The 13174-nt window shown below is 50.7% G+C and overlaps 1 protein-coding gene across 1 annotated transcript; it reads left to right on the forward strand.

The window, feature by feature from the left end:
• The first annotated feature begins 312 nt into the window (after positions 1–312).
• LOC101388606 (cytochrome P450 2D14-like) lies at positions 313–5986 on the forward strand. The gene is made up of 9 exons (XM_004437929.3): positions 313–501; positions 1202–1373; positions 2009–2161; positions 2252–2412; positions 2766–2942; positions 3121–3262; positions 3491–3678; positions 4148–4289; positions 4391–5986. Exons 1-9 carry the CDS (start codon positions 313–315, stop codon positions 4567–4569), a joined length of 1503 nt encoding a protein of 500 aa, XP_004437986.2. The 3' UTR covers positions 4570–5986.
• The last annotated feature ends 7188 nt before the right edge of the window (positions 5987–13174 follow it).

Consider the following 13174-nt stretch of genomic DNA (forward strand, 5'->3'; position numbering starts at 1 on the left):
TGGGGACTTCCCTTTTCTCTACCCCCGACCCTGGGTAATCACGTGGAGAGGGCAGCAGGGACAGGACTTCTGTGGCCACCCCTGCCCTGAGGTTCCCTGGCCCCTCCCTGCACCCTCTGGCAGCACAGTCATCCCAACAGGCAGGATCAGGGCAGAGGGCAAAGGCCAGTCTCATCTCCCTTTACAAAGACGGTCCAGGCTGGTCAAACCCTCAGAGTTGGTGAGAGTGCCCTGCTTGGCCTGGTCCTAGGTGCCTGGTGTGGTGAGGGGTGCCTGTGTGTCCAGAGGAGCCCAGTGCCCACTGAGTCAGCCATGGAGCTGCTTACCGGGGAGACACTGGGATCCCTGGCCGTGGCCATGGCCATCTTCCTGCTCCTGGTGGACCTGATGCACCGGCGCCAACGCTGGGCCCCACGCTACCCACCAGGCCCCATGCCCCTGCCTGGGCTGGGCAACCTGCTGCAGGTGGACTCCCAGGACACCCTTTGCTTCTTTACTCGGGTGAGGAAGGTGGGGGGGGTCAGCAAAGAGGTCCTGGGGACCCCACCTAGCAGCAGACAGTGGGTGGTGGTGAAGCCACAGGCTGGACAGGGAGCTGGGGGGAATGAGGAGGCAGGTTTGAGAGGCCTCCTGGGGGAGGGCATCTGTGCAGGGCCTGGAGGACAGTCTGAATTTTCCAATCAAAGGTCAGAGAGGGCAAAGGCCTGGAGGGGATGGGACTTGGCAGCAGGTTTGGGATGCAGTGGGACAGGGCTTAAGTTATGTGAGCCTGAGTCCTTTCTGAGGACATCAGGAAGAAAGGTCTTGAATTTGGGGGAGGGGAGTGTGGTCATGAGCCCCTTTTAAACCAGGAGATCAAGGTTGAGAAGGGATGGTGACCAGGGTCAAATCTTTTGCTGCTGTGAGACCTTGGGCCTCACTGCTCACCTCTGTGAACCTCAGTTTCTTCACCTGTAAAACGGGATGCTAACCTGACCTTCTGACAAGTTTGGTGACCTCTGCCAAGTCATAGCTAGGTGATCTGATACAATGTGAGGTCCTGGACCATAAAAGACATGACCCTCAGGGTCACGAGGCCAGACCAAGTCCTTGCACTTACTGCTGGCAGCCCAGGGCTCAACCAAGGGTAGCACCAGGAGACTGGGGCCTGCAACCTGGCAGGAGCCAGACTTCACCAACACCCTTGACCCTCGGTCTGCAGTTGCAACGCCGCTTCGGGGACGTGTTCAGCCTGCAGCTGGCCTGGACCCCCGTGGTCGTGCTCAACGGGCTGGTGGCCATGCACCAAGCACTGGTCCACCACAGCGAGGACACCTCCGACCGCCCCCCTGAGCCCATCTTGGAGCACCTGGGTTTCGCGCCCCAAGCAGAAGGTAAGCGGAAGAGGGCGGACCGCGGTTCAGCGGCTAATGGGCCCGCAGTGACCCGAGACCTGCAGGGCCAAGCGGAGGCAGGGTAGCGGACCTGCGGTGCAGGGAAGAGTCACCGAATTTGAAGGGGCAGCAGGTGGGGGAAGGAGCCTGTGCCAAGGCTGGGGAGGTGGATGTGGACGGGGCCTTACTGGGAGTGGGCGGGCCCCGGGCCACTGTGAGCAGGAAAAGGGTGCCTGGGTGGCGGGAAGGAGGAGGACCAAAACAGTGTGGGCGGGGCAGGGGGCGGGGCAGGAGGCGGGCCGGGACCTTCCCTGAACCCGGGAAGGGGTTCACAGGGGGCAGAGCGAAGCATGGGCCAAGACTTACCCCCCGTAGGGAGAGCAGGAGAGAGCTGTGGGCCAGCAGAGGGTGGAACCTGTCCCCAGCCGGATCGGGGTGTAAAGTGGCCTAGCCTTGGCGGGAAGGAGAACGAGGTTAGACTGGGCGGAACAGGCTAGAGGCTATGGGAACAGGGGCGGGGGGCGGGGCATGTCTCTGGCGTAGACTGAAGGGCAGGGGAGCCCTTGAGCTAAGTGTGCACGCAGAAGCGGGGCCCAGGCACACCCGAGCCATACCCACGTCCGCCTCGCCCCCAGGGGTGGTCTTTGCCCGCTATGGACCCAGGTGGAGGGAGCAGCGGCGCTTCTCCGTGTCCACCCTGCGCAACTTCGGCCTGGGCAAGAAGTCACTGGAGCAGTGGGTGACCGAGGAGGCCTCGTGCCTCTGTTCCGCCTTCGCAGACCAGGCCGGTGAGTGCGGGGCTGAGGGACAGGAGACAGGGATGGAGGCTGGGAAGAGGAGATGGAGGCGACCCCCTGACCTGCACCGTCCCCTCCCAGGACGCCCCTTTAGCCCCAACGCCCTCCTGAATAAAGCGGTGAGCAACGTGATCGCCTCCCTAACCTTCGGGCGCCGCTTCGAGTACAACGACCCGCGTTTCCTCAAGATATTGGACCGAACACTGGACTTACAGAAGGAGAGTTCCCGCTTCCTGCGCCAGGTGCGGGGTCGAGGGGTCCAAGGAGCTCTGCAGGGGAGCTCCATGGAGGAGACCTCCGCCCTGCAATGGGCCTCCGCGGAGGTGGATTTGTCTAGAGGAGTGTTGGGTCAGCCAGCGACAGGAGAGGGCTAAGGGACCTGTACCTGCTTCACTGGAAGCCACCAGAGCCCATGAGATGTAGATTTTAGGTTTATCCTTTTGACGCCCAGGCCAGGAGAGAAGGTCAAGGTCTAAATTAGTGGAGGAACTGAGTCAGTGATGGGGACCCACTGGAGGGTGCTGGGAACTGACTGGTTGAGGTGAACACCTGAGCACAGGGAGGACCCAGGGCCCCACATCTGTGGCCCACACAGGTGCTGAACGCCGTTCCCGTGCTCCTGCACATCCCGGGGCTGGTCGACAAGGCCTTTCCGGGGCAGAGGGCCTTCATGGCCCTGCTGGATGAGCTGGTTGCAGAGCACAGGATGACCCGGGACCCGGCCCAGCCTCCCCGAGACCTGACTGATGCCTTCCTGGACGAGGTAGAGAAGGTGAACTTTCAGGGATAAGGACAGAGGGGGTGAGTTGAGGGCCCATGAGGTGACCCCGGGCAAAATGGGGCCTGTGTATCACCCAGTGTTCAGCACTCGGGCTGATGGGTGCAGAGTGGGAGGCCATTTGGGTGCCTCCTCCTTCTGCCCCAGAGCCCAACCTCTCTGCATGGCCCAGGCGAAGGGGAACCCCGAGAGCAGCTTCAATGATGAGAACCTGCACAGGGTGGTGTCTGACCTGTTCTCTGCCGGGATGGTGACCACCTCGACCACGTTGGCCTGGGCCCTCCTGCTCATGATCCTGCATCCGGACGTGCAGCGTGAGCCCAGCCTGGGCGCCTGGTGGGATGGGCCAGGGAGGAGAGGGACAGGCTGGGGACCCTGAGCATGATTTTGCCACCAGGAGCTCTGAGCTGAGGTTGAGCTCTGGCTCAGAGGTCAGAGTGACGTCCTCCCCAACGTGGGCACAGACCCTGCACAGGAGTCAGGAGGAGGTCAGGGTCCAGCCCCCTGGGGTCTGACCACTGTGGGGACGCTTGTCTGTGCAGGCCGTGTCCAACAGGAGATCGATGAGGTGATAGGGCAGGCGCGGCAACCGGAGATGGGGGACCAGGCCCACATGCCCTTCACCATGGCTGTGGTCCATGAGGTGCAGCGCTTTGGGGACATTATCCCGCTGGGCGTGCCCCACATGACATCTCGCGACATTGAAGTGCAGGGCTTCCTCATCCCCAAGGTAGGCCTGCGGCCCTCCTCACCCCAGCTCAGCTCCACCTGCCACCTGGAGCCCCAACATGGCCATTGCCAGGTGTGACCAGGACTGGAACCCAGGCCACCTAATCCTCATTTCCACAGGCAGCAACTGTCCAGCCTGGGTGGGTGTGGGGGTGAAGCAGAGGCAGGGCCGGCCCTGTCCATTCAGAGCCCCCAGTGGGGGAGGGCCATAGGACAAACTCAAATGTGCTGCAGTGTGTTGGAGGTGCCCTGCATGCAGGGACAGGTGGCGGTCAGGGCACATATGGGAGGCCATTCACCTGGGCTGAACATGGGGACGGGGAGGGTGCAGGGAAGCTTCTTTGGCTGAGATTAACTTGAAAGAGTCCAGTTGTGCACCAGGCAGAGAGTGTGGCCCATGCATGTTTGGTGGCGTGGTTCCAGGCACCCTGCCAGCCCAGACCCCACCCATGTCAGGCATCTCGTACCAGGGGACGAAACTCATCACTAACCTGTCCTCGGTGCTGAAGGACAAAACCGTCTGGAAGAAGCCCTTCCGCTTCCACCCCGAGCACTTCCTGGACGCCCAGGGCCGCTTCGTCAAGCAGGAGGCCTTCATGCCCTTCTCAGCAGGTGCCTGTGGGGAGCCTGGCTCGCTGCCCCCTCCTGAGGGAGTCTTGGAGGTGTGGACCCCACTCCCCCAGGCTCACTGACCCCCCCATACCCACCCACAGGCCGCCGCTCGTGCCTCGGGGAGCCCCTGGCCCGCATGGAGCTCTTCCTCTTCTTCACCTGCCTCCTGCAGCGCTTCAGCTTCTCGGTGCCCGCTGGGCAGCCCCGCCCCAGCGACCACGGTGTCTTTGGCATCCTGGTTAGTCCTTTCCCCTACCAGCTCTGTGCTGTGCCCCGCTAGAGGGGGACACCAAGCCCCCAACCTACTCCTCACAGAGGCCTTGATTTACAGTAAACCAGCGTGATGGCTCCAACCTGGCTTGAGTCTCACCTGGCTCCTCTTACCAGCCTCTGGCAGTGATACAGCCTCAGTAGCCTCCCCAGAGCCAGCTCCTACTCCTCCCTGATCTAGCCTTACCTGGCATTTGACCCCATTTCAGAGACAGGTATACTGAGGCTTAGAAGGTGACAGTTTACCGCCCCCCCCCATCACCCATGTAGACCCAACACTGGCTGCCCTGGTGTTGTAAGAGGTTCGGTGGTTTTGACCAGAGATCTAAAAAGGAACTTTCTAACCCAAACGAATGGACTGAGTGCACACTTTATTATATAGGGAAGGGTAAAGGCGAATAGATATGGAGAGTACAGAAAGTAGCTATATACAAAGAAACATCAGACTGGGTACTTATAACATCCAAATAAGTCAATAAAAAGAGGAAACAACATCAGATCGATCGAGAGAGAAACATCAGATCTGGTACTTACAACATCCACGCCCTTACACACCGGGGAGAGTCCCTTTAAGTGACATGGCTAGGCGGGAGTGCCGATCGAAAGACGTCCTGGGCAAGGCGTCCCCCCGACAGGCAAGACTCTCATTAGGCCTCGGTTTCCAGCAGCTTACATAGCATAAGTAATTTCCAGAGTAAGCATTTTGGTGTTCTCATGCACAAATGGTTATCAGTTGTGTACGTGCATTGAGCTCCTTGGTTATCGCCCTAGCCCAGCACAGATGGCCAGTCTGTCCCGTGCTACGACGCCAAAAGAGTCTTGTAATCTTACAAATTGCAACTATATCTGTGGGAGAAGGGCCAGTTCCCACCACACAGAAAGCCGCTTTATATTTCTTTGTGTGCTGGTGGCTGTAGGATCACGGAACAGCCAAACATGGCTGTACTCATGTCAAGACACCTGGTTGGTGACTAAGTCCATGTAGAAGCCTTGACTCCTGGGTGTCAGGAAGCGGGAGGAGTGTGAATGGGCTTCTGATAGGAGTCAGCCCGATCCCTGGCTGGATGAGCACCCTCAGGTTCAGGGATTCACTACAAGGACTCACAGGAGTCAGAAAAGCTGTTACACTCACGGTTATGGTCTTTCCAGAGAAAGAGTCCAGATAGAATCAGCAGTGGTCAAAGGCACATAGGTAGAGTTCAGGAAGAGAGGGCACAAGCTTCCAGCAGTCTTTCCGGTGGATTCGTGCCGACAGTGCTCAGTTCTCCCAGCAATGATGTGTGACACAGCAGAGAGTAGTGCTCACCAGGGAAGCTCACCCAAGTCTGGGTGTCCAGGGATTCTGTTGGGGGTCAGTCACTCAGACTCAGAGAGCCACATGGCTGACCTCAGTTACTCAGTCTCCAGCGCCTCTCAAGGTCAAACAGTGTGGCCCAAGGCCCCTGCCATCAATCACATTGTTGGCAGAAACTGTGTGTTGTGACCCCAGGCCCCAGGTACAGAGACACTCCTGTCAGGCAGGTGATCCCAAGGGTTTAGGGGATGTTTCCCCAGAGCTTGTCGAGGCCCACGCTTTTTTTTTTTGGAATGTGCAGGGATTGAAAACCCCAAACCTACTAAGTAAACTTTTTACTGCACAGGCCACCCCCCTGGCTTGGGCTCGTACAGCAAAATGGTCTTATTTGTTTGAGTATCTACATTTTGTATATTTTTGTGTGTGAGTAAACACACACAACATAAAATTTGCCATCTCCATCATTTTTGAGTCTACAGTTCAATGCTATTAAGTTCTCATGTTGTGTGCAACCATCACACTATCCATCTCCAGAACTCTTTCATCTTGCAAAACTGAAACCCTGTCCCCATTAAACAATAACTCCCCATCCCCCCTTCCCGTAGCCCCTGGCAACCACCGTTCTACTCTCTGTCTCTATGAATTTGAATACTCTAGGGATCTCATATGAGGGGAATCACACAGTATTTGTTGTTTTGTGACTGACTTATTTCACTTAGCATGATGTCTTCGGGATTCATCGATGTTGTAGCATGGGTCAGAATTTCCTTGCTTTTTTAAGCTGAATAATATTCCACTGTATGTATAGACCACATTTTGCTTATCTCTTCATCTGTCGATGGACACTTGGGTTGCTTCTATCTCTCAGCTATTGTGAATATGCTATTATGAACATAGGGTACAAATATCTCTTTGAGGCTCTGCATTCAAGTTGTGGATCTATAAACACCAGACTGTTTTCCACAGCAGTTACACTACTTTATTATCCCACCAGCAGTGCACAAGGGTTCTGATTCTCCACATCCTCGCCAACACTTACTATTTTCTGTTATTATGATGGTAGCCATCCTATGGGTGTGAGGTGGTATCTCATTGTGGTTTGGATTTGCATCTCCCAAAACGTAAGTGAGGTTGAACTTCTTTTCATGTGCTTATTTTCCATTTGTTTATCTTCTTTATAGAAATGTCTATTCAAGTCCTTTGCCCATTCTAAAATTGGGTTGTGTGTTCTGTTGTTATTGTTGTTGTTTTGAGTTTTAGGAGTTCTCTATATATTCTAGATATGAATCCCTTATCAGTTGGAATCATGCGCCACATAAGGACCTGTCAGTCAACAACAGACCACATGTAGGACAGTGGTCCCATAAGTTTAGTACCATATGGCCTACGTGTGTAGTAGACTATACCATCTAAGTTTGTGTAAATATGCTCTATGATCTTCAGACAATGACAAAATCGCCTAAGGACACATTTCTCAGAATGTGTTACTGTCCTTAAGCAACATAGGACTGCATATGATTTACAAATCTTTTTTCCCATCCTGTAGGTTCTATCAACAGGTTTTTACTTTGTTGATAGTATATTTTGGTGCACAAAATTTTTTTAATTTTCATGAAGTCCAATTTGTCTATTTGTTCTTTTGTTGCCAGGGCCTTTGGTTTCGTTTCTAAGAAATCACTGCCAAATCCAATGTTGAGAACCTTTGCTCCTATGTTTTCTTCTAAGAATTTTCTAGTTTTAGCTCTTACATTTAGAGCTTTGATCCATTTTGAATTAATTTTTGTATATGGTGCTAGGCGAAGATCCAACTTCATTCTTTTGCATTAAGATATCCAGATTTCCCAGCACCATTTGTTGAAAAGACTGTCCTTTCCCCATTGAATGGTCTTGGATCCATGTCAAAATCATTTGACTACATACAAGGGTTTGTTTCTGGGCCTTCTTTTCTCTTCCATTGGTCTATATGTCTGTCTTCATGCCACTACCACAGTGTGTTGATTACTGTAGCTTTGTAGTAAGTTTTGAAATCAGGAAGTATGAGTTTTATTCTTCTTTTTCAAGATTGTTTTGGTTATTTGGGGTCCCTTGAGATTCCATATGAATTTTAGGATTGATTTTTTTAGTTCTTTAAAGAAGCCATTGGGATTTTGATAGGGCTTGCATTAAATCTGTTGGTCACTTTAAATAGTCTTGACATCCTTATAACATTAAGTCTTCCAATCCATGAACATAGGATGTCTTTCCATTTACTTGTGTTCTCTTTGATTTCTCTCAGCAATGTTTTGTAATTTTCATGGTACAAGTATTTCACCTCTTTGGGTAAGTTAATTCCTACATATTTTATTCTTTTTGATGCTATTGTAAATCAAACTGTTTTCTTAATTTCATTATCACATTGTTCATCAAGAGCGTATAGAAATGCACTGATTTTTGTGCCTTGATTTTGTATTTTGCTACTTTGCTGAATTTTTTTTTTTGAGGTCTAAAATGGTTTTTTGTGGAATCTTTAGGTTTTTCTACATACAGGATCATATGGTCTGTCAACAGAGATAGGGTTACTTCTTCCTTTCCATTTGGGTGCCTTTTATTTCTTTTTCTTTCCTAATTTCTCTGGCTAAAACTTCCAGCACTATGTTGAGTGGAAGTGGCAAAAAAGGGCATCCTTTCTTTGTTCCTGACGTTAAAGGAAAACCTTTGAATTTTTCATCATTCAGTATCGTCTTTGTTGTGGGTTGTCATGTATGGCTTTTCTTATGTTGAGGTAGTTTCCTTCTAGTCCTAGTTTGTTGGGTGTTTTTAACATGAAAGAGTGTTGAATTTTCTCAGATGCTTTTTATGCATCAATTGAGATGATCATGTAGCTTTTCTTCTTCATTCTGTTAATTTGGTGTATAACATTGATCAATTTTCATATGTTGAATCATTCTTGGTTCCTATTAATAAACCGCACCTGCTCATAATCCTTTCCCACTTGTATAATCCTTTTAATATGCTGCTCATTTTGGTTTGCTGGTATTTTCTTGAGGACTTTTGCATCACTGTTCATAAGAGATATTGGTCTGTAGTTTTCCTTTCTTGTAGGGTCTTGTCTGACTTTGATAACAGGGTAATGCTGGCCTCCTAGAATGAGTTAGGAAGAGTTCCCTCCTCTTCAATTTCTTGGAAAAGTTTGAATAGGATTGGTGTTAGTTCTTCTTTAAATGTTGGGTGGAATTCAACAGTGAAGTCGTCAGGTCCAGGACATTTCTTTGTCAGAAGATTTTTGATTACTTATTCAATCTCCTTATTAATTAAAGGTCTATTCAAATTTTCTATTTATTTATGATTTAGTCTTGGTAGCTTTTGTGTTTCAGGAATTTGTCCATTTCATCAACAGGTTGTTCAATTTGTTGGCTTATAATTGTTCACAGTACAGTCTTATAATGCTTTTCTTTTTTCTGTAGAATCAATAGTAATGTCCCCACATCCATTTCTGACGTTAGTAATTTGAGTCTTCTCTCTTTTTTCTTTGTCCAATTGGCTAAAGGTTTCCCAGCTTTGTTGATCTTTTTGAAGAACCAACTGTTCATTTAATTGATATTCTCTGTTATTTATCTAGTCTCCATTTCATTTATCTCTGCTCTATAATATTTCCTACTAGCTTTGGATTTAGTTTCCTCTTCTTTTTCTAGTTCTTTAAGATGCAGAGTTAGGTCATTGATTTGCGATCTGTTTTAATGTAGGCATTGACAGTTCTGGACTTCCCTGTGAACAGGACTATTGCTAGATTCCATAAGTTTGGGTATATTGTGCTGTCATTTTCATTCATCTAAAGCTATTTTCTATTTTCTTTTATGATTTCTTCTTTGACCCGTTGGTTATTCGAGTTATTTAACTCACACTTAAATATTTGTGAGTTTTCCAGTTTTCCCTTTGCTATTGATTTCTAGGTTCTGGTGGATGAATATCCTGATCGTTCTCAAGCCAATTCAGCATGACTTGCATGTGCAGACAGTATATCAGCTGCTTAATCTGGAAAGTCCCACATGGCATTTAGAGGAGGGGAAGAATAATCCCCCTTCTCAGGTTGAAGGAAACTTTTCAGTAGTTTTCTGATTTTGCCCTTACCCTACTTGGACTATGTTTTTGGTGACCAGATCATAGAGGTGCCTTCTGTTGTCCCAGCATAATCCTCCCCTTGGAGCATCCCTGACACAACTTGCCATAACTTGGACCAGATGAAATCAAGCTTGGTGCAGTGTCAGCATCAAGCCCCACACTCTCCTCTATTTTCATTTTAGCTAATTACATACATCAATAGCCTTGGGATTGTGTATTAGCCTGTTTCATGGAGGTTTTTTGACATTTCCTTACATATTCAGTGAGCCAAACCCTCAGAGGTTAGCTTTATCATTTCCCAATTCCATAGGTAACTTTCACCTACAGTAACTGACCACAGTGCAGCTGCTGTGTCACACCAGGAGTGATGCAGAAACCATTCAGGAAAGAAGATTCATCAGCCATCAGCCCCCATTCTTCCTTTTCCTGAACTGTGCCTTCACCATATTCCCATGAGTCAGGGTTATTCTAGTGAATGCCACTGTTGAAGCCAACTGTGTCAGGGGTCCCCAAGACCATCCTAGGTTCAATGATTTGCTGGAGGACTCACAGACTTCAGAAATGCTGTTCTATTCATGGTTATCATCCTAGTCTGTTTGGGATGCTAGAACAAAGTACCATAGAATGAGTGGACTCTAAATAACAAACATTTATTTCTCACAGTTCTGGAGTCTGGGAAGTCCAAGATCAAGGCTCTGACAGACTTGCTGTCTGGTGAGGACCAGCTTTCTGGTTCGTAGAGGGTCACCTTTTCATTGTGTCTTGACCTAGTGGAAGGGTCAAGGGATCTCTCTGGGTTCTCTTTTATAAGGGCACCAATCCCATTCATGAGGACTCCATCCTTATGACCTAATCAGCTCCCAACAGCCTCCACTAACAAATACTATCACACTGGCGGTTAGGTATCAACATATGAATTTAGGGGGAACACAGACATTCCATCTATAGCAGCTATGGTTTATTACAGTGAAAGGATACAAATTAAATCAGCAAAGGTAAAAGACACATAGGACAGACAGAGAGACACAAGAAGAGCACAGTAGACGTTTCCATTTGTCCTCTTCCACGGGAGTCATAGGGACAGTGCTTAATTCACCACCAACGATGAGTGACACATGCACAGAATATTGCTAGTCATGGAAGCACAACAGAGCCTCAGTGTCCAGGGATTTTACTGGGGTTGGTGTCGTAGGCATGGAGCACCTGTGTGGCTGCCAAGATTAAGTCTGCAGCCCCTCCAGAGGCCAGACTGATACAGGGAGATGCAAGATCCTCACCACATGTCACATTGTTAGCATGAATGATCTGGCATGGCCTGAGGCCCCAAGAAAACAAAACATGGTTATCAGGCAGAATATTCCCAGAGCATAAAGGTCATCTCCTAGGAGCTGGTCAGGGACCAGTCACTGCTTTACAAGGCTCAGGTTGTGAACCCTCCAAAACTGCTGACTTTCCCTTTACTGCACAGGGATGCACTCGGCCTGGATGCCCCCATCCCAGGCCCGACTCCACCCACCCCACCAGAGGCGAGCATCTCAGCCAGCACCATCAAGTCTCCTGCCCCACTTCATCTACAACACCCCAATAGGTGGGGAACTCAGGGCACTGGGAAGCGATGTGCCAGGTTAACACCTAGCCTCAGTCCTCAGCTGCCAGAGCCCTCACTGGGAAGCCTGATGGCAGTCCAGTGGTGAGCCACCTCCATGAACCTCTCAGTCACCGCAAGATACAATGGTCCCCCTTTCCCGGTCTCTTAGGGATGTTCTGTCCAGGTGCCTCCCCAGTATGGGTTGCCTCATGGCCAGGCTGGAGCTGGAGGTGGACACTTGTCTGAGCTCCATCCCAAGCCAGTGTCCTCTTAGGGCTGCATCAGGCTGGACTATGTGGAGGCTTGGCCAGGGGCAAGGAATGCTCCCTGTGGGCTGCAGGCATGCCTTGGACCCATGTGACAGTGGGATGGCCGTAGGAGGAGATACCACATGGGGACCTTGGAGGAGGAAACTCTGGCTCTCCTCCTTGCTCTGCCACTACACTCTGTGACCCTGGGCCAGGTCCTCCCTGCCCTGGGCTTTGGTTTCCCCATCAGCCAATGAGATGGTATACCAGATGACCGCGAGGCCCTGTCTTCCTCTTCTGATTCTGGGGCTGTCATCTTGTTAGCCTGGAGCCACAGCTAAAGACAGGGACTGCCACCCTCCACCTGTCCCCACCCCCACAACTGACTGGCTCTGGAACAAGCATACAGGCAGTGCCCAAGGGTTTCTAATGACTGACTGCTTACTCGAGTCTTGGGCAGACCCCCTGGTGCATTTAGGTAACAGCTTGAGGACCACAGACACTGAGGGTGGAAGCACCCTTCCATCTAGGCCTAATTTTCCAGAGGAGCCCCAGCTAACAGCATCTGTGACAGGGGTTCCACCAGCGTCTTCCAAGTGCCCTCATGACAGGGAACTCCCACCTTTCAGCACTCAGAGCACTTGGTCTGTCCCTGGGCACTGAGTCAGAAAGCCAACCAATACTCAGCCTCTCCACAGTATCCACTGTCTTGTGGCAGGAGGGGGTGTTCCTGCAGCTTGTCGAGACAAGGAGTGTGGACGGGGCCACACTGGGTTTGTGAAGATGTGAGGCCCCTGAGTGGAGGCAAGTGGGCCTGCAGAAGCAGCAACTCTGTGGATTTATTGATACTTTGTCATTCGTGGTTCTGAGACTTGAGGATGTCAGAGGCTAGGAACCAGCCCAGCCACAAGCTTCCTCAGGAGATGGGGGACCCAGTCCTGGGAGCTTTCCTCCTTTCTCTTCATCTCAGAGGCCTCTGAAAAGCACAAGCAGGCATGCCCTGTGGGTCCCTTGTGGGGATGACCTTTCCCCAGGGCCAGGGGCCCACTGATGCCCAGGGGGCAGGTCAGCATTGATAAAAGGCTGGACACTCCTGCAGCCCAAATGGAGTGGCCTTGAGTTCCTGCCAACCAGGAAAGAAGCAGGAGGCAGAGGTGGCTCATTCAGTATGGTCGGGGCATCTGGCTATCTGGGCTTCTTCCCCACTCCGAGGGTGTGACTCCATTTTTTGATGTTTTATTTCTGACAGCTTTTAAGCATCACCTCTGTCTGCTCCTTTGTCCGTGAAACTGACCCAGTGATAATAAATCCTGCTGCTCTATCCTTTGGTCCCTACTAGAGTTTCAAATCACCAAGACTCTATCCCACACAACAGAGCCCTCATCCC

This window comes from Ceratotherium simum, chromosome 25 (genome assembly GCF_057802395.1).
Source record: "Ceratotherium simum simum isolate JZ-2026a chromosome 25, ASM5780239v1, whole genome shotgun sequence".
In the NCBI taxonomy this organism is placed as follows: Eukaryota; Metazoa; Chordata; class Mammalia; order Perissodactyla; family Rhinocerotidae; genus Ceratotherium; species Ceratotherium simum.

Bases quoted from the DNA above. Each gene is read 5' to 3' on its own strand.
- LOC101388606 (XM_004437929.3), top strand. From the start codon at position 313: ATGGAGCTGCTTACCGGGGAGACACTGGGATCCCTGGCCGTGGCCATG. The intron at 1,374-2,008 runs GTAAGCGGAAGA...CCTCGCCCCCAG, and splicing joins TTTCGCGCCCCAAGCAGAAG to GGGTGGTCTTTGCCCGCTAT. The intron at 3,263-3,490 runs GTGAGCCCAGCC...TTGTCTGTGCAG, and splicing joins CCTGCATCCGGACGTGCAGC to GCCGTGTCCAACAGGAGATC.